Raw genomic sequence first — 19586 nt, 5'->3', positions numbered from 1 at the left:
GACTTTTATTAGGGGAGGGGATTTTTTATTAATAAAAACACTTTTTAAATTTTTTTTTTACTGTAACTAGAAGCCCCCCTGGGGGACTTGTATATAGACAGCACTGATCTCTCATAGAGATCAATGCTGTGTATATACACAGCAAAGATCGATTAGATCGGTCATAGATTACTATGGCCTGCTGCAGGCCATAGCAATCTATTGCCGAGCCGGGATCAGCGTCATTCCGACGCTGAGGCCCGGCACGGGCAGAAGAACGGATCTCCCCCCCGCGATCGCATCGCGGGGGGGAGATCCGAGCCACTAGACACCAGGGATAGTGTGTACAAAGCCTCTAAGTGCAGCTGTCAGGTTTCACAGCTGCACTTAGAGGCTTAATTAGCCGGCGCGGCAACGGGACCCGCGCCGGCTAATAGAGGCACTGCCCGGCTGCACGTGTCAGCCGGGATCAGCGCCGTTCAGAGCGGGGTCCCGGCGGGACCCCGCTCTGGACACCCCGAGCGGCACCATGACGTATCAGATACGTCATGGGTCGCTAAGGGGTTAAAGAAGTATCGTATTAAATTAAATCGGGCCTGATGACCCAATTGTACCAGCCAATCACCTCCTTCCACTAAGAAATTTCCAGAATCCCTAGTGTTCCTCTAAGATTTTCTCTAATATACCAGTCAGAGTTACGAAATGGTGTCATTAAATTATTTCGCTCTGGTTGCGACAGTTGTTTCTCAATAAACTTACGCCATACTTTGAAAAAATGAGTTGTGTATCTGTCCGGAGTACGCAGGGTATCCAATCTCTCAATATAAAGTAAATCCTTTAATTGATCTGATAATTCAGATTGTGTTGGGATAGAATCTGTAAGCCAGTGCCGCAACAAGCATTTTTTCAACGCTAGAAGTGTGATCTGAATTCCTTTAGCACCTATCATTGGACGAGAGTTTGCCATATTTGATGTCGGTATATAGTGAAACAAACAACTCGTTGGGGAAAGTTGAATATCTCGTTCCCAAACGCATTGTATGAATGATAAACATTCAGACCAGCCTTCTTGTACTTCCGGACAGGTCCGCATGCAGTGGAAGAGATCCGCACGTGACAGTGCACATTTTGGACAGGCTCTTAAATAATGGCTAGGAGCTTCATCACGGGCAGAATTAAAGGCATATATGGCTTTATGAATGAATTTTAGGTGCGTCTCTCTCCACTGTTCTGACAGTGTACTGTCCCGGACACATCGTAATCCCACCAGAATCTTAGAAGATATGTCACTGTCGTCTAGAGTCATCTTCCATTTGTTAAATAAACTCTCCTCTTCTTTTGTCAGTACATATTTTTTCATAGAAGAATAAATCACAGATATAGAGTCCCTATCTTCTGCTTTACCAACAAGTAGGTCAAAAACTCCTTCTTTTTCTACTCTAGCAAAGTACTAAAGTTTTACAGAAGGAGGTTAGTTGTGCATATTGCAGGACGTGGTGAGACGCCAGGTCATATTTCTGTCGGATTTCGTCCCATGTGTATAAGATTCCTTCCCCTGTGTTGAGCAGAGCTCCGATATTTTGGATTCCCTTGGTCGTCCATTCTCTGAGAAGTTTATTTTGGTGGCTTTGAGGGAATGATAGTATACCTGACACAGGGAGATATTTGGAGAGACAGAATGGCAAGGAGTATATTTTTCTGATGGCCTTCCAGGCTGCTATAGTATCTGTGAGTAACAGGCTCTCTATAACAGTAGAGGGAAGATCTTTGATTTTAGTATGTAGCAGCGAGGAAGGCGACCACGGGGAAGACAAGTCACACTCAAGTTTATAATTGGAGTAGTGATTTGTAGAATGTATCCAGTCTCTAATATGCCTGAAAAGGGACGACAAATTGTACAATCTTATTAATGGTAACTGTAACCCTCCTGCTCCCCGGGGCAGACATAATTTGTTATATGCAATCCTCGGCCTCTTCCCTTTCCATAGAAATTGTACAAACAATGCTTGTATTCTAGTAATATCTGAGTGACGTATCAGGAGAGGAAGCGTCTGAAGTGGGTACAATAGTCTTGCAAAACTGACCATTTTGATCAAATGTGCTCTGCCAGTAAGTGAGAGTGGAAGATCTTTCCATTTCTCCAACTCTTTGGAGATTTTTGAAATCAAGTGATAATAATTTAGTTTGTATAGAGAATGAGACGTATGTCCTAATTTAATGCCTAAATAGGTGATATGGGAGGAGGCATACTCTACGTCCACCTTGGGCTTTACTGAAGGATGAGACGTCCCCAAATATAACAGCTGACTTTTTGAGGTGTTCACTGTATATCCTGAAAATGAACTAAAATAGGAAAGTTTAGAGAACTCGGGGTAGATCAGTTGTAGGAGAGTTTAATAGGAGTAATAAGTCATCTGCAAAGCATAGCAGTTTGGTTTCAGTATTGTTTACTTTAACCCCTTGCCTCCGCAGCCTGTTTTGGCCTTAATGACCAGGCTCATTTTTCAAAATCTGACCTGTCTCACTTTATGCGCTTATAGCTCAGTGATGCTGTAACGTATGCTAGCGATTCTGAGATTGTTTTTTCGTCACATATGGCACTTTATATTAGTGGCAAAATTTGGTCATTATTTTGTGTGTTTTTTGTGAAAAACATCAAAATATCATGAAAAATTTGAAAATTTTGCATTTTATGAACTTATGAAATTCTCTGCTTCTAAAAAAGGAAGTCATAGCACATAAATTAGTTACTAAATCACATTACCAATATGTCCTCTTTATTCTGGCATAATTTGGGAAACATATTTTACTTTTTTAGGCTGTTATGGGGCTTAGAAATTTATTAGCAAATTATCACATTTTGTGAAAGTTTCCAAAACTGATTTTTTTTTAGGGACCAGTTCTTTTTTTAAGTTGATTTAGGAGGCTTGTATACTGGAAACCCCCATAAGTGACCCCATTTTGGAAACTAGACACCTTAAAGAATTAATCTAGGGGTATAATGAGCATTTTAACCCTACAGGGGCTGGAGGAAAGTATTCACAATTAGGCCTTAAAAAAAATCGAAAATTTTAATTTTCCAATAATATATATGTTTAGATTAAAGTTTCTCCTTTCCAAAAGGAACATGAGAGAATCTGCACCCCAAAATTTGTAACACAGGTTCTCTTGAGTACAACGGTACCCCATATGTGGGTGTAAACCACTGTATGGGCACACAGCCGGGCTCAGAAGGGAAGGAGCGCCAATTAGCTTTTTTTAATGCAGATTTTTCTGAAAAAGTTTGAGCGCCAGGTGCGTTTGCAGTGCCCCTGTAGTGTCAGCAGAATAGAATCCCCCCAAAAGTCACTCCATTTTCGAAAGTACACCCCTCAAAGAATTCATCTTGGGGTAGGATGAGCATTTTGACCCCACATGCATTAGAGCAGCGTTTCCCAACCGGGGTGCCGCGGCACACTGGTGTGCCGTGAGAACCCGCCAGCTGTGCCGCGGGATCCCGGTCGGAAATTAGAAACTGTCCCTTTAATATCCCTAGAAGCTGCGGCCGCGCAGCTTCTAGGGATATGCCGATGGATTGATGTTCCGCCCGCTCATACAGTGAGCGGGCGAAACATTCAATCGCGCACAATGTCAGAGCAGGACCTGTCAGCGTCCTGCTCTGACATTGACTCCCATAGGCCGCGGCACTTCATGCCAGCAGCCTATGGGAGGCCGGGACGTGACCTCTCCGGCAGGCGTGATGATGTGACGTCATCACGCCTGCCGGAGGTTCAGTCGCCGCGGCTCACAGGACGGAGCCTGAAGAGGAGGGAGAACACACAGCGCCGATTAGGTGAGTATGATGGTTTGTTGTTTTGTTTTTTTTAAAACTATTGGTGCATATTCTCATACTGCAGGGGGCATTATATGGGGGCATACTGCAGGGGGCATTATATGGGGGCATACTGCAGGGGGCATTAATATATGGGGGCATACTGCAGGGGGCATTATATGGGGGCATACTGCAGGGGGCATTAATATATGGGGGCATACTGCAGGGGGCATTAATATATGGGGGCATACTGCAGGGGGCATTAATATGGGGGCATACTGCAGGGGGCATTAATATATGGGGGCATACTGCAGGGGGCATTAATATATGGGGGCATACTGCAGGGGGCATTAATATATGGGGGCATACTGCAGGGGGCATTATATGGGGGCATACTGCAGGGGGCATTAATATATGGGGGCATACTGCAGGGGGCATTATATGGGGGCATACTGCAGGGGGCATTAATATATGGGGGCATACTGCAGGGGGCATTATATGGGGGCATACTGCAGGGGGCATTAATATATGGGGCATACTGCAGGGGGCATTAATATATGGGGGCATACTGCAGAGGGCATTATTAATATATGGGGGCATACTGCAGAGGGCATTATTAATATATGGGGGCATACTGCAGAGGGCATTATTAATATATGGGGGCATACTGCAGGGGGCATTATTATTATATGGGGGCATACTGCAGGGGGCATTATTATTATATGGGGCATACTGCAGGGGGCATTATTATTATTATATGGGGGCATACTGCAGGGGGCATTATTATTATATGGGGGCATACTGCAGGGGGCATTATTACTGTATGAGGGCAAAGCAGGGGGCACTTGTACTCTGGCCTCATGGCCATAGTACGTCTCATTGTACCCCTTTATACTGCAGTTATATGAGCCACATAATTATCAGCACCATATACTGTGGCTATACAGTGCACATCACCACAGTATATGGTGCTGATAATTATGTGCTCATATACGTGGGACTGTATGTATGAGTTTTCATGGGACTGTTATATATATATATATATATGGGAATACATGGCACTGTATGTATGAGGTTACATGGGATTGTATATATGAGGGGGTTATCCTTTTTTATTTCACTTTTTTTAAAATGAATAATTTATTGAAAGGATCTCTGCCCGGCATATGTCACTCTTGAGGGCTTAAAAAGCAGCTCTTGTGGTGATAAGAAGCTGATTTAAAACCCCCAAGAGTGAACTCCGTGAACTATATGTATAATATGTACTGTTTTAGTGTCATTTTGTGCCATTTTGGTTGGTGGTGTGCCCCGGGATTTTTTAAGTATAAAAAGTGTGCCGCGGCTCAAAAAAGGTTGAAAATCACTGCATTAGAGGAAAGTATTCAACATAAGACAGTAAAAATGAAAAACACGAATTTTTCCAATAATATGTTCGTTTAGTTTGAAATTTCTCAATTTCACAAGGAAAAAGAGAAAAAAAGTACCCCAAAAATTGTAACGCAGGTTCTCCTGAATACAACGGTACCCCATATGTGGGCATAAACCACTGTATGGGCACACAGCGGGGCTCAGAAGGGAAGGAGCGCCAATTAGCATTTTCAGTGCAGATTTTGCTGAAGAAGTTTCTGAGCGCCAGGTGCGTTTGCAGCGCCCCTGTAGTGTCCGTAGAAAAGAACCCCCCCAAAAGTCACCCCATTTTGGAAAGTACACCCCTCAAAGAATTCATCTTGGGGTGTGGTGACCATTTTGACCCCACAGGTATTAGAGCAAAGTATTTAAAATTAGACAGTAAAAATGAAAAACTCGAATTTTTCCAATAATATGTTCGTTTAGTTTAAAATTTCTCAATTTCACAAGGAACATGAGAGAATCCGCACCCCAAAATTTGTAACGCAGGTTCTCCTAAGTACAACGGTACCTCATATGGGGGCATAAACCACTGTATGGGCACACAGGAGGGCTCAGAAGGAAGGGAGCGCCAATTAGCATTTTCAGTTCAGATTTTGCTGAAGAAGTTTCTGAGCGCCAGGTGCGTTTGCAGTGCCCCTGTAGTGTCCGCAGAAGAGAACCCCTCTAAAAGTCACTCCATTTTGGAAAGTGCACCCCTCAAAGAATTCATCTTGGGGTGTGTTGACCATTTTGACCCCACAGGTATTAGAGGAAAGTATTCAACATAAGACAGTAAAATTGAAAAACTTGAATTTTTCCAATAATATGTTTGTTTAGTTTGAAATTTCTCAATTTCACGAGGAACAGGAGAGAAGCTGCATGCCCAAATCTGTAACGCAGGTTCCCCTGAGTAGAACGGTACCCCATATGTGGGCATAAACCACTGTATGGGCACCCAGCCGGGCTCAGAAGGGAAGGAGCGCAAATTAGCATTTTCAGTGCAGATTTTTCCGAAGAAGTTTCTGAGCGCCAGGTGCGTTTGCAGTGCCCCTGTAGTGTCAGCAGAAGAGAACCCCCCCAAAAGTCACCCCATTTAGGAAAGTACACCGTTCAAAGAATTCATCTTGGGGTGCAGTGAGCGGTTTGACCCCACAGGTATTAGAGGAAAGTATTCAAAATAAGACAGTAAAAATGAAAAACTCGAATTTTTCCAATATATGTTCGTTTAGTTTAAAATTTCTCAATTTCACGAGGAATGGGAGAAAAAATGTACCCCAAAATCTGTAACGCAGCTTCTTCTGAGTAAAACGGTACCCCATATGTGGGCATAAACCACTGTTTGGGCACACAGCAGGGCTCAGAAGGAAGGGAGCGCCAATTTGCTGGAGCAAAACCGCAGCTAGTAATGGTTATTAGAATAGCGCAGTTACTAAAATACAATTAAAAAATGAGATTACAGGTAATGTGGGGTGGTTACGGATAATCTGGGGTGGTTATGGGCAACCTGCGGTGGTTACAGGCAACCTGCGGTGGTTACGGGCAACGTGGGGTGGTAACGGGCAACGTGGGGTGGTAACGGGCAACGTGGGGTGGTTACGGATAAACTGAAGTGCTTATAGGTAATCTGGGATGGGAACCTGTAACGTGCAGTGGTCGGGGGCAACGTGCGGTGGTCGGAGGCAACGTGCGGTGGTCGGGGGCAACGTGCGGTGGTCGGGGGCAACGTGCGGTGGTCGGGGGCAACGTGCGGTGGTCGGGGGCAACGTGCGGTGGTCGGGGGCAACGTGCGGTGGTTAAAGGCAATCTGGGGGGAATTACATGTGATTAGGGGCAACCTGGGGGGGTTACAGACAATCTGCGGTGGTTATGGGCAACATGGGGTGGTTACAGACAATCTGCGGTGGTTACGGGCAACATGGGGTGATTACAGACAATCTGGGGTGGTTACGGATAAACGGAAGTGCTTATAGGTAATCAGGGGTGGGTACATGTAATTTTGGGTGGTTACGGCAATCTGGAGGGGGTCACTGGCAACGTGTGTGAGTTAGAGGCAACGTGCAGTGGTTAGAGGCAACGTGCGGTGGTCAGAGGCAATCTGGTGGGAATTACATGTGATTAGGGGCAACATGGGGTGGTTACAGACAATCTGCGGTGGTTACGGGCAACATGGGGTGGTTACAGACAATCTGGGGTGGTTACGGATAAACTGAAGTGCTTATAGGTAATCAGGGGTGGGTACATGTAATTTTGGGTGGTTACGGCAATCTGGTGTGGTTACGGGCAATCTGGAGGGGGTCACTGGCAACGTGTGTGAGTTAGAGGCAACGTGCAGTGGTTACATGCAATATGGGGGGGTTACGGGCAATCGGGGCTGATTACAGACCATCTGGAGGGGCTCATTGGCAATTTGGGGTGGTTACAGGCAACGTGCGGTGGTTATGGGCAACGTGCGGTGGTTATGGGCAACGTGCGGTGGTTATGGGCAACGTGCGGTGGTTATGGGCAACGTGCGGTGGTTATGGGCAAAGTGCGGTGGTTATGGGCAACGTGCGGTGGTTATGGGCAACGTGCGGTGGTTAGTGGCAACGTGCGGTGGTTAGTGGCAACGTGCGGTGGTTATGGGCAGCGTGCGGTGGTTATGGGCAGCGTGCGGTGGTTATGGGCAGCGTGCGGTGGTTATGGGCAGCGTGCGGTGGTTATGGGCAGCGTGCGGTGGTTATGGGCAACGTGCGGTGGTTAGTGGCAACCTGTGGTGGTTAGTGGCAACGTGCGGTGGTTAGTGGCAACCTGCGGTGGTTATGGGCAGCGTGCGGTGGTTATGGGCAGCGTGCGGTGGTTATGGGCATCGTGCGGTGGTTATGGGCATCGTGCGGTGGTTATGGGCAGCGTGCGGTGGTTATGGGCAACGTGCGGTGGTTAGTGGCAACCTGTGGTGGTTAGTGGAAACGTGCGGTGGTTATGGGCAGCGTGCGGTGGTTATGGGCAACGTGTGGTGGTTAGTGGCAACGTGCGGTGGTTAGTGGCAACCTGCGGTGGTTACGGGTAATTTGGGGGGGCTAGGGGTAATCTGGGAGTAAAGTGCAATTATTACTATAATAAAAAGTGTGTGTTTTATTTTTTTGTATGTTTTTCACTTTTTGTACTTTATACATTAATTTTCACTGTATTACTATGATTACTGTGATATTTTCTATCACAGTAATCATAGTTCAGTGACAGAGACCAAATTGGTCTCTGTCACTTTAAATTTTCTGAGATAACTGATTCTGGAGCGCATGCGCACTTCAGAATCAGCCTGGACGTCGAGGAGGACGGAGCTCCGTGGATCAGGTAACGTATGTGGGGAAGGGGGGGGTGACTGGGGGACGGGGGTGACTGGGGGGGTGGGGGTGACAGGGGATAAAAAGTGCTGATCAGCACTGGGAACAGGCGATCGGCGGTATATAGTATATACCGCCGATCGCCTGCTCCGGGACCACACGGGGGGGTCCCCGATCACTGCCCCATGCTCTCCGCTACCTCCGGTGGTTGAGCTTTAGGTTGAGAATATATGGCGTTAACATAATCTCTCACTGATTTGTCCATCACCATGACGAGCCACCCCCAGCTAATACTATCAAAGGCTTTTTCAGCATCAGCTGCAAATAAAGCTGGGGGGAGCCCGCCATAGCGCCTGGATTGTACAGCGTCTTGAACCGCTATCACAGTCCGTATATTAGCTGCAGCAGATCTTCCCTTAATAAAACCGGTTGGATGAGCCCCTATTATTTTTGGCATGTAAATAGATAACCTGTCGGCAAATATTTTAGATAAAATTTTTAGATCTAAGTTAATCAAAGAGATGGGTCTGTATGAGTTGGGAAGAGTTGGGTCTTTTCCTGGTTTTTGTATGACTTTAATGTGAGCAGTGTTACTAGTAGGAATCACCCCCCTACCATCCAACATAGCCTGGTATACATTTAATAGAGTTGGGGACAGCTCCTGAACCATGGTTTTGAAAAATTCACTATTGTAGCCATCTGGCCCCGGGGCCTTCCCCTTCTTTAGAGCTTTTATTGTGGCTTCCAATTCTGTCTTGGTTACTGGAGCATTTAAGGACTCCAAATCTTCCCTGTCTAAACTAGGAAGGTCTAAACTTTCCAAGAATTTCCTTCCCTCCTCCAAGTCTTGGGGCTTTTGGCTATAGAGCTTCTGATAGAATTTCTGTAGGGCGTTATTAATACTTTTGGGATCTTTTGTTTTACCTCCTCCCTCCTCACACATTTCCAATATGTTTAGTGGTTTATAGTTCCCTTTGATTAAATGAGATAAGAGTTTTCCAGCCTTATTTCCAAATTTAAACAGGTCAACTTTTTTCTGGTCTAAAAAGAATGATTCCACCTTTTCTAATGCAGCATCCAATTCTTCCTTAGCTGATTCCCAACCCCGCTTATTCTCTATCGAGGGGTCTAATTGGAACCTTGTGTAAGCTGTCCATAGGGTGTGAGAAGTCTTTGTAAAATGTGAAGAGGCCTCTCTCTTCTTTCCTAAGAAATATGACGTTATATGTCCCTGTAACACTGTCTTTGCGGTTTCCCAAAAGAGGATGGGAGCATCAGTATGGTTCTCATTATCTGTAATAAAGTCCCCCCACCATTTTTTCAGCTTGGATAAGAACACATCATCCTTTAACAGATGAGTGGGGAATTTCCACAATATATCTGTACCTTTAGGGCACATATCTGAAACTTGAAAGCTTATGGGGGTATGATCGGATATTATCATGTCATGTATTGTAGCATCACTGATCCTCGACAAGAGTGGCTGCGACACTAGCAAATAGTCAATACGTGACCATGAGGTTTGTGCATGTGAAAAGTGGGTGTACTCACGTTCAGCAGGAGAGTAATAGCGCCATGCATCTGTCAGGTGAGTGTTTTCTAAGAGCTGGGGAAGAATAGTAGCTGTCAACCGGGTGACTGAATTGGCATTAGATCGTTTACGGTCTTCAGTGTCATTTAAAACTGTGTTATGGTCTCCCCCTACAGTCAAGAGTTTTTCCCGGTCTTGTAGAATTTTTTCCTCTAAGGAGCGAAAAAAAGGTTTATTATTAGTATTAGGCCCATATGCATTATACAGACTAATTCTCCCAGCAGGAGTATCTAGTACTACATGTATCAGTCTGCCTATAGAGTCAGCAGATGAGTGAATTAAAGAGTCAGGTGCTTATGAATGAGGATTAGGACACCTCCTTTACGGTCATCTGCTGGTGAACCTAATGCCCCTATTCCACAAGTCGTTTGGAGGAGCAAACGAGCGCTATTAGCGCTCGTTTGCTCCTCGTTCCCCGCTCGCTGCCGCCACTATTCAACGCAGCTGCAGCGAGCAGGTGAGTGCAGGAGGGGGGCGGCGGGGAGCTGCGGGGGGGCTGCCCGGGGGATCGCTGATCGTCCGGGCAGCCCATAGGATATAGCAGCGTCTGCTGCCGATGCTCCTATTCAACGGAGCGACGGCAGCAGATCACTGCTATATCAGTCGCTTGTTTTTCAACATGTTGAAAAACAAGCGACTGCAACGATCAGCCGACATGAACGATGTCGGCTGATCGTTGCACTCTATTCCACGGGACGAATATCGTTCGTAGCGGCCGATATCGTCCGAATACGAACGATATTGCTCCTTTAAAAGACCCGTGGAATAGGGGCTTAAGACCTCTCCTACCCATAGACGTTTCATTCTCACAAAATCAGCCTCACCCAAATGTGTTTCCTGAAGCAGAGCAATATCTGCTCGTAGTTTCCTAAGGTGTCGTAAAACCATTAGTCTTTTTGTGGGGGACCGTAGTCCCTTAACGTTCCACGAAATGACTTTCATATTAATGACATCTTAAAAGTGACATATAGAGAGATAGTTAAGTAATGGGAGAGGAGACGACTGGCTGGCATTGGCTGTCTGAATACAGAATAACAAAGAACATTATAAAACCATAACCTTAACATAAATGCTATTATCTTCTCATAGCACAAACCCGAGATAGGTAGTACTGGGACTTCACTTTTTTGGCTCATGGATGGGAGCTCTCGGTACCCCCAAAGGTGGAACCTGGAAATCATCCAGACCTTAGAATAAAACTATGAATGGCCAAACAGGGTAACAAAATAGGATTGGCCTAAAATGGTGGATTAAATAAAATGTACATCAATCTGTGCTGAATAAAAAGAAGCATATAAGAGACATATCAAACACTGCAAATAGTGGAAATATAGTCACCCAGTTGGTGAACACAGGTTTAAGTTAGTGGGTTAAAGGGAATAAAAAGAATTTAAGGAGAATTAAGAAAAGAAGTATGATCCTAGTATGACAAGTGAGAATCCTTCACTTGTGCTTGTGGAATTTAATGAGGAAAAAGGAAAGAAAAGAATTTATGGAGGATTAGGAGAAAAGTTATGATCATAGTATGACAAGAAAGAAGAGAAGAAACGATAGCAGAGATAGCTGAGAGACACATCATCAGTATTACTTAGAGAACAGCTGACTGGTTATCATCAGAGCGAGTCCAAGCCAATAAAAGTCAGTCACTTGCACTTTGTTATGAGATCACCCCATGGAATCAGAGGCAGATCTTGTCCTGGTGGTCCGTCTTCTCTTGGTTGTATCTTGACTCTGGGAGGTTTCACTAGAAGTGGCATCAAGGTAGGTTCTTGCTTCTTCTGGAGTGCGGAATGATCTAGAAGCACCACCTTCCATATAAATATGTAAAGTTGCTGGAAATTGAAGGTAGAAGCGCTGTTTGCGCTAAAATAATTCTGAGCAAATACTGGAAAAGGCACGTCGTCTTTTAGCCACCTCAGCGGAATAATCACTGAAAAGCAACACTTCATGTCCTCTCAGTCTGACTTCAGTTGAAGATTTCTTGAACAGTTGCAGTACGGTAACTTTATCTGAATAATTCAAAAATTTAGCAATGACTTGTCTGGGTTTATCTATTTTCTTGCTGTCTGCTCCCATTTTAGGTGGAGGGCCCACACGGTGAGCCCGTTCAATTGGGTAAGAGGTTTGTAAGCCCAATGCCTGAGGTAATTCTGTGGCGCATATCTGTAATAACTGAGAGGCTTGTATTGTTTCTGGGAGACCTATTATGCGCAGATTACTGCGGCGGGACCTATTCTCCAGGTCCTCAGTCTTTTCCTTCAGTAACTTATTTTGTTTCATAATGTCTAACATTTGTGACTGAGTACCAAGAAGTTCCCCTTCTAAATTAGAGACTCTCTGTTTTAGTCCTGTAATTCTAGCAGCATTCAAAGTTACCTCAGTCTGTATCTGTGTGAGGGCAGCAGAAATGGTGGTTTCTAGAGAGGCTATGAGGTCTGGGGCCAGGATGCATGCCACCTCTATTGCAATAGTTTTACAGGATACCTGTAAGCCAGGCAACAAATCTTCATGCCCCTGGTCCCCTCGGCTTGTCTCCATTTTACCCTGGAGGTCTTGTGAGGAGGAGTCTTCCCTCAGCAGCTGCAGCCATTTTGAGTGCCTGAGGTGATTTCAGACCTGAGCCCTGTATAGGCCAAGTATGTAACTTGCGGTCCCCAGATTTTTAGACAAACTTGTCCATACGTTAGGAGAACCCTCAGGAGTCCTCCCAGCAGATTTATGCTGGTAAATTGTGGGGTTTACCACAGAAATGTGCAGTCTGCTGTGGAGCTGTGCTCACACACGTCCAGTCATGAGCGCGCGCCATTATTACTATTATAGAGGATGGCATTACTATTATTACTATTATAGAGGATGGCATTACTATTATACAGGATGACATTACTATTACTATTACTATTATAAAGGATGACATTACTATTTCTATACAGGATGACAATATTATTCCTATTATACAGGATGACATTACTATTACTATTATTATACAGGATGGCATTATTATTATTATTATTATTATTATTATTATTATTATTATTATTATTATTATTCAGGATGGCATTACTATTATTATTATTATTATTATTATTATTCAGGATGGCATTACTATTATTATTATTATTATTATTATTATTATTATTCAGGATGGCATTACTATTATTATTATTATACAGGATGGCATTATTATTATTATTATTATTCAGGATGGCATTACTACTATTATTATTATTATTATTATACAGGATGGCATTACTATTATTACTATTATACAGGATGACATTACTACTATTGTTATAGATTTCACTATAACATATAACAGCGGGAATAGGACCAAAACTCTCTTGGTTACCAAATGCTTCCAGCACAGGATTAGAATCAAGGACTCGACTTTCTATCCTCTCCACTGTCTCGCTGGCTCCTGGTAAGACACCGGCAGGACAAATCGTTGTATAAAACTTCATCAGGCATCGGGTCGTCCATGTCTGCAAATAGAAATATAAACTTTTGTAGAACTTTCTTTTTCTGCTCTACTAAAAACAAAACAATGAGAAAGCTCAATGAGAGACCTAGAGGCCCTAGAAATGTTCCTCCACATCATTCGCACCACTTTAGGCTCTCACCTGGAGGCCAAACTAGATTTCTGCATCATGTCCGGAACTAAATTATTAAAAGAAGAATTTTAAATGTAAAAACCAGTAATGGTGGATGTCACCAGTGTAAGATCAGTCCAAGCAATGGTGAGAAAACTGCTCATTTGTATCTTGTGCCATCACACGCCGCGTCATCCAAATGCCGCCAGAATTGTGGGTGAAAATAAAACAAAGTGTGAACAGGTGATTAAAGGGGTTATCCAGCGCTACAAAAACATGGCCACTTTCCCCCTACTGTTGTCTCCAGTTTGGGTGGGGTTTTGAAACTCAGTTCATGGAAGTAAATGGAGCTTAACCCATAGGCGCACTAGGACGTTATAGCACGTCCTGGCAGGAGGTTACTTTCCGCACCAGGACGTACTATAACTTCCCGGCTCCCGGTGCTCACTGTTTACACAAACAGTGACCGGGAGCCGAAACTAAACTGTCAGCTGATAGCTGACAGTTTAGTGTAGCTGCCTCTGGACCCCCTGAAGGGGTCCAGCACCGGCGATCACCGGCATCAGGGGATCGGTAACCATCCACTGATGCCGGTGAAACAAGTAGTAAACCCCCGGTCCCGGTCTCTGCCGAGTTCCGGGATGCGGGGGAAGCTGCTGCCGCGCCATTCCCGCCCCCCTGTGTCCCCCGTCATGTCCGCAGATGCATGTCTCCCCCTCCGTGTCTACCGATCCATGTCTCCCCCTCCGTGTCCGCCGATCCATGTCTCCCCTCCGTGTCCGCCGATCCTTGTCACCCCCGCTGTGTCCTCCGTTCTTCCCTCCCCCGGATCCCCTAATCCTGCCGCTGAACCCCCCCCCCCCACCCCCCCCGGATCCCCCCTTGTGCCGGCCATACCCATGCTGCTCCCGATCGCCGCCGTTGCTGCTGTGCCGGAGGGTCACAGCAGATGTCTCCTTCCCCCTCCTCCTCGCTGAACTGGCTCCCCGGATCCCGGAGCTCAGAGTGAGTTTTGGGTCCGGGGAGCCAGTGCTGCGAGGAGGAGGGGGAAGGAGCGATCTCTGCTGTGACCCCCCTCCTGCTGCAGCAGCATGTACCAGCGTCTGTGTAATGACGCTGGTACATGCTGCTATATACTATGATTGGCAGCTCTGATCACAGAGCTGCCAATCATAGTATCTGATTGTGGCAGAGCATGGATGCAGGCTCTGATTCCTCACTTTGTGAGGGATCAGAGCCTGCATCCATATAGTGTAAAACACACACACATATATATAAAAAAAAAAAGTACCCCCTCCCCTGTGATCTCTCAGTAATAAGGGAGATCTCAGTTAGTGTCTGTCAGTCAGCGTCCGTTAGTTAGCGTCAGTCAGCGTCCGTTAGTAAGCGTCAGTGTCAGCGTCCGTTAGTAAGCGTCAGTGTCAGCGTCCGTTAGTAAGCGTCAGTGTCAGCGTCCGTTAGTAAGCGTCAGTGTCAGTCAGCGTCTGTTGGTAAGAGTCAATCAGCGCCCCTTAGTAAGGATCAGTCAGCGTCAGTAAGTGTCAGTGTCCGTCAGTATGAATCAGTCAGCATCCGGTAGTAAGCTTCAGTCAGCGTCCATCCAAAAAACTCAGTCAGTGTCCATCAGTAAGCGTCATTCACTGTCCGTCAGTCAGCGTCCATTAGCAGGTGTCAGTAAGCGTCAGTCAGCGTCCATTAGCAGGTGTCAGTAAGCGCCAGTCAGCGTCCATTAGCAGGTGTCAGTAAGCGCCCGTTACCTTCTGTAGGTGTCAGCCCGCATCACTCAGCGTAAGAGTCAGTTAGTGTCCGTTACTGAGCATCAATCAGCGTCCGTTAGTAATCGTCAGTCAGCATCCGTTAGTCAGTCAGCATCCGTTAGTCAGTCAGCATCTGTAAGTAAGCGTCAGTCAGCGTCCATTAGTAAGAGTGAGTAAGCTTCAGTCAGTGTCCGTTAGTGTCAGTAAACGTCTGTGCACACACAGACATAGGTGCTCCTTCTCTTCTGAGCCGTGTTGTGCACCCTTACAATACTTTACGTTCACAAATGGGGTATTTCTGTGCTCAGGAGAAATTGCTTTACAAATATAGGGGGGCTTTTACTCCTCCAAGCTTTTTGAAATTTGAAAAATTAGGGGTTTCACTAATGTATAAGTGTGAAAAATGTGATTTTTAATTTTCACTGCTCACTTTTGCAAAAACTGTAAAAAACCTGTAGGGTACCAAATGCCCACTGTACCCCTTGTTTCATTCCTTGAGGGGTTTAGTTTTCAAAATGGCGTCACTTGTAGGGGGTTTCCACTGTGTCAGCACTAGGGGGGGGCTCTGTAACTGTAAAATGGTCTCCTACATTTATTCCAGCCAAATGCACACTCCAAAATTTAAAGGGTGCTCCTTCTCTTCTGAGCCATGTTGTGCGCCCGCACAACACTTAACGTCCACAAATGGGGTATTTGTAAAAACTGCAGATTCAGAGGAATAAATGTTTTATTGCATTTCACTTTCTATAGCTGTGCGGTATGAAAGAAATAAGATTGAATTGGAATATTTGCCAAGAAAATGGAAATTTTTACTTTTCACACTTACTTTGCAGTTATTCCTGTGAAATGCCTAAAGGGTTAAAAACTTTTTTAAATGTCAATTTGAATACTTCAAAGGGTGAAGAGTTCAAAATGGGGTGAATTATGGGGGTTTCTACTATCCAGGCCTTTAGAATGTTCTCCAAAACTGAACTGGTCCCTAAAAAAATTCAGAGTTTAAATTTTCACAAAAATGTAGAAAATTGCTACTAAACAATAACGGCCTCTAAAATCCTAAAAAAGTTAGAGCATGTTCACCAAATGCTGCCAACATAAAGTAGACATGTTATAGATATGAATTAATCAATAATTTATGTGGTATAACTATCTTCCTTATTGGCAGAGCCTTTCAAATTTAGAGAAATGCAATTTTTTTTAAATTTTCACATCATTTTGGAGTTTTTCACAAAAAAAGTTAAAAGGTATCGGCCCAAATGTACCACTAACATAAAGTGGAACATGTCACGAAAAAACAATCTTGGAACCACAAGGATCGGTAAAAGCATTCCAGAGTTAAAAATACATAAAGTGAAACATGTCATATTTGAAAAATTTGGCTGTGTCATAAACACCAAAACTGGCTGTGTCCCCTAAGGGTTAATTGCAAACTGCACCTTAACTGGAGACAACAGTAGGGGGAAAAGTGGCCATGTTTTTGTAGCACTGGATAACCCCTTTAAAGAGTGGCTGCAAATAATGAGCATGCTCCTAATGACAGCTAGAGCGCTTGTGCATATGGGTCCATTTACACAGAAAGATTATCTGACAGATCACCTGCCAAAGATTTGAAGCCAAAGCCAGGAATGGATTTGAAAAGAGGAGAAATCTCAGGCTTTCCTTTATGACCTGATCTCTGTTTATAGTCTGTTCCTGGTTTTGGCTTCAAATCTTTGGCAGATAATCTGTCAGATAATCTTTCTGTGTAAAAGGGCCCTATGGCTTGACAATTTGCTGCAGCCATTAGCAACTAGGCTAATGCAGCTGAAGTATACTTTTTTTCTTTATTGGTTATACTCTGGCCTAGGCCGAACCCTAACCCGGGTATCAGGGCCGGGACAAAGGGTAGGCCAGGGTAGGCGATGGCCTAGGGCGCCATCTAGTGGTGAGTTACAGGGGGCGCAATTTCAATCTCCAAAAAAAAAAAAAATTACTCCAGGCTCCTGTACTCCTGGTGGCCTCAGAGTGCTACCCCTCCCTGCTCACCTTCAGCATCCTCATGTCCTCCCACTCTCTCCCCTCCTGGGCAGGCAGTGTGAATATCCCCTCACCCCGAGCAGGATCATTGCTCTGCCCTGAAGATGGCCTGCTAGGACCTTTCACTTGGACTAGAGGCTCCGCCCCCTCCTCACCATGTGACCTCCTCACTATCTGATTGCTGGAGGCCGTGCCGACTGCTGGGGCTGCTGTCTGGTGAGTTCACTGACTGACTCTCATCATCCTGTAGGTGTAGGGAGGCTGGGAGTGCTGGGAGAGGGAGGTCACCTAGGTCACAGGGCTGCCCCATATAACACTGCCCCATATCCATATTGTTCCCCAACCTGTGGGTCACCAGCTGCTCCAAAACTACAACAGTCACAGCATGATAGGAGTTGTAGTCCTGCCACAGCTCGGGACCCACAGGTTGGGGAACACATGTGTTTATTATGTACAGGCTAATTCTCCTGACACTGGTGCTTTATATCCTTATTGTATTGGGTCCTTGTACTGGGTCAGGATCAGTATATGATGTGTATATGGCGCTGTGCTGTCATGGTATAGGGGAGGTGTATGTGGTAGGATCAGTATATGATGTGTATATGTGACTGTGCTGTCATGGTATAGGGGAGGTGTATGTGGTAGGATCAGTATATGATGTGTATATGTCGCTGTGCTGTCATGGTATAGGGGAGGTGTATGTGGTAGGATCAGTATATGATGTGTATATGTGACTGTGCTGTCATGGTATAGGGGAGGTGTATGTGGTAGGATCAGTATATGATGTGTATATGTGACTGTGCTGTCATGGTATAGGGGAGGTGTATGTGGCAGGATCAGTATATGATGTGTATATGTGACTGTGCTGTCATGGTATAGGGGAGGTGTATGTGGCAGGATCAGTATATGATGTGTATATGGCGCTGTGCTGTCATGGTATAGGGGAGGTGTATGTGGTAGGATCAGTATATGATGTGTATATGTGACTGTGCTGTCATGGTATAGGGGAGGTGTATGTGGTAGGATCAGTATATGATGTGTATATGTGACTGTGCTGTCATGGTATAGGGGAGGTGTATGTGGCAGGATCAGTATATGATGTGTATATGTGACTGTGCTGTCATGGTATAGGGGAGGTGTATGTGGTAGGATCAGTATATGATGTGTATATGTGACTGTGCTGTCATGTTATAGGGGAGGTGTATGTGGTAGGATCAGTATATGATGTGTATATGTGACTGTGCTGTCATGGTATAGGGGAGGTGTATGTGGCAGGATCAGTATATGATGTGTATATGGCGCTGTGCTGTCATGGTATAGGGGAGGTGTATGTGGTAGGATCAGTATATGATGTGTATATGTGACTGTGCTGTCATGGTATAGGGGAGGTGTATGTGGTAGGATCAGTATATGATGTGTATATGTGACTGTGCTGTCATGGTATAGGGGAGGTGTATGTGGTAGGATCAGTATATGATGTGTATATGTGACTGTGCTGTCATGGTATAGGGGAGGTGTATGTGGCAGGATCAGTATATGATGTGTATATGGCGCTGTGCTGTCATGGTATAGGGGAGGTGTATGTGGCGGGATCAGTATATGATGTGTATATGTGACTGTGCTGTCATGGTATAGGGGAGGTGTATGTGGTAGGATCAGTATATAATGTGTATATGTGACTGTGCTGTCATGGTATAGGGGAGGTGTATGTGGTAGGATCAGTATATGATGTGTATATGGCGCTGTGCTGTCATGGTATAGGGGAGGTGTATGTGGCGGGATCAGTATATGATGTGTATATGGCGCTGTGCTGTCATGGTATAGGGGAGGTGTATGTGGTAGGATCAGTATATGATGTGTATATGGCGCTGTGCTGTCATGGTATAGGGGAGGTGTATGTGGTAGGATCAGTATATGATGTGTATATGTGACTGTGCTGTCATGGTATAGGGGAGGTGTATGTGGTAGGATCAGTATATGATGTGTATATGTGACTGTGCTGTCATGGTATAGGGAGGTGTATGTGGCAGGATCAGTATATGATGTGTATATGTGACTGTGCTGTCATGGTATAGGGGAGGTGTATGTGGTAGGATCAGTATATAATGTGTATATGTGACTGTGCTGTCATGGTATAGG

General features: G+C 45.0%; 1 protein-coding gene across 5 annotated transcripts in view; it reads right to left on the bottom strand.

The window, feature by feature from the left end:
- The window catches only part of MYO19 (myosin XIX), a 171523-nt gene that overhangs the window by 115326 nt on the left and 36611 nt on the right, over nucleotides 1–19586 (bottom strand). Inside the window, exons 1-4 of one of the 5 annotated variants that reach the window (XM_069945891.1) lie at nucleotides 14969–15379; nucleotides 13708–13744; nucleotides 13437–13569; nucleotides 10051–10242 (exon numbers count right to left, since the gene is read on the bottom strand). In XM_069945891.1, the coding sequence (XP_069801992.1) occupies nucleotides 10051–10242; nucleotides 13437–13548 (304 nt within the window). In that variant the 5' untranslated portion in view covers nucleotides 13549–13569; nucleotides 13708–13744; nucleotides 14969–15379. Of the gene's footprint in view, nucleotides 1–10050; nucleotides 10243–13436; nucleotides 13570–13707; nucleotides 13745–14968; nucleotides 15380–15434; nucleotides 15503–19586 lie in introns of those variants that run through there. The other 4 variants (XM_069945894.1, XM_069945892.1, XM_069945889.1 and 1 more) reach the window with 4 other exon arrangements.

Source organism: Dendropsophus ebraccatus, chromosome 11, assembly GCF_027789765.1.
Source record: "Dendropsophus ebraccatus isolate aDenEbr1 chromosome 11, aDenEbr1.pat, whole genome shotgun sequence".
In the NCBI taxonomy this organism is placed as follows: domain Eukaryota; kingdom Metazoa; phylum Chordata; class Amphibia; order Anura; family Hylidae; genus Dendropsophus; species Dendropsophus ebraccatus.
The sequence above is the reverse complement of the archived record's forward strand: the minus strand, read 5'-3'. Positions and strand labels throughout refer to the sequence as shown.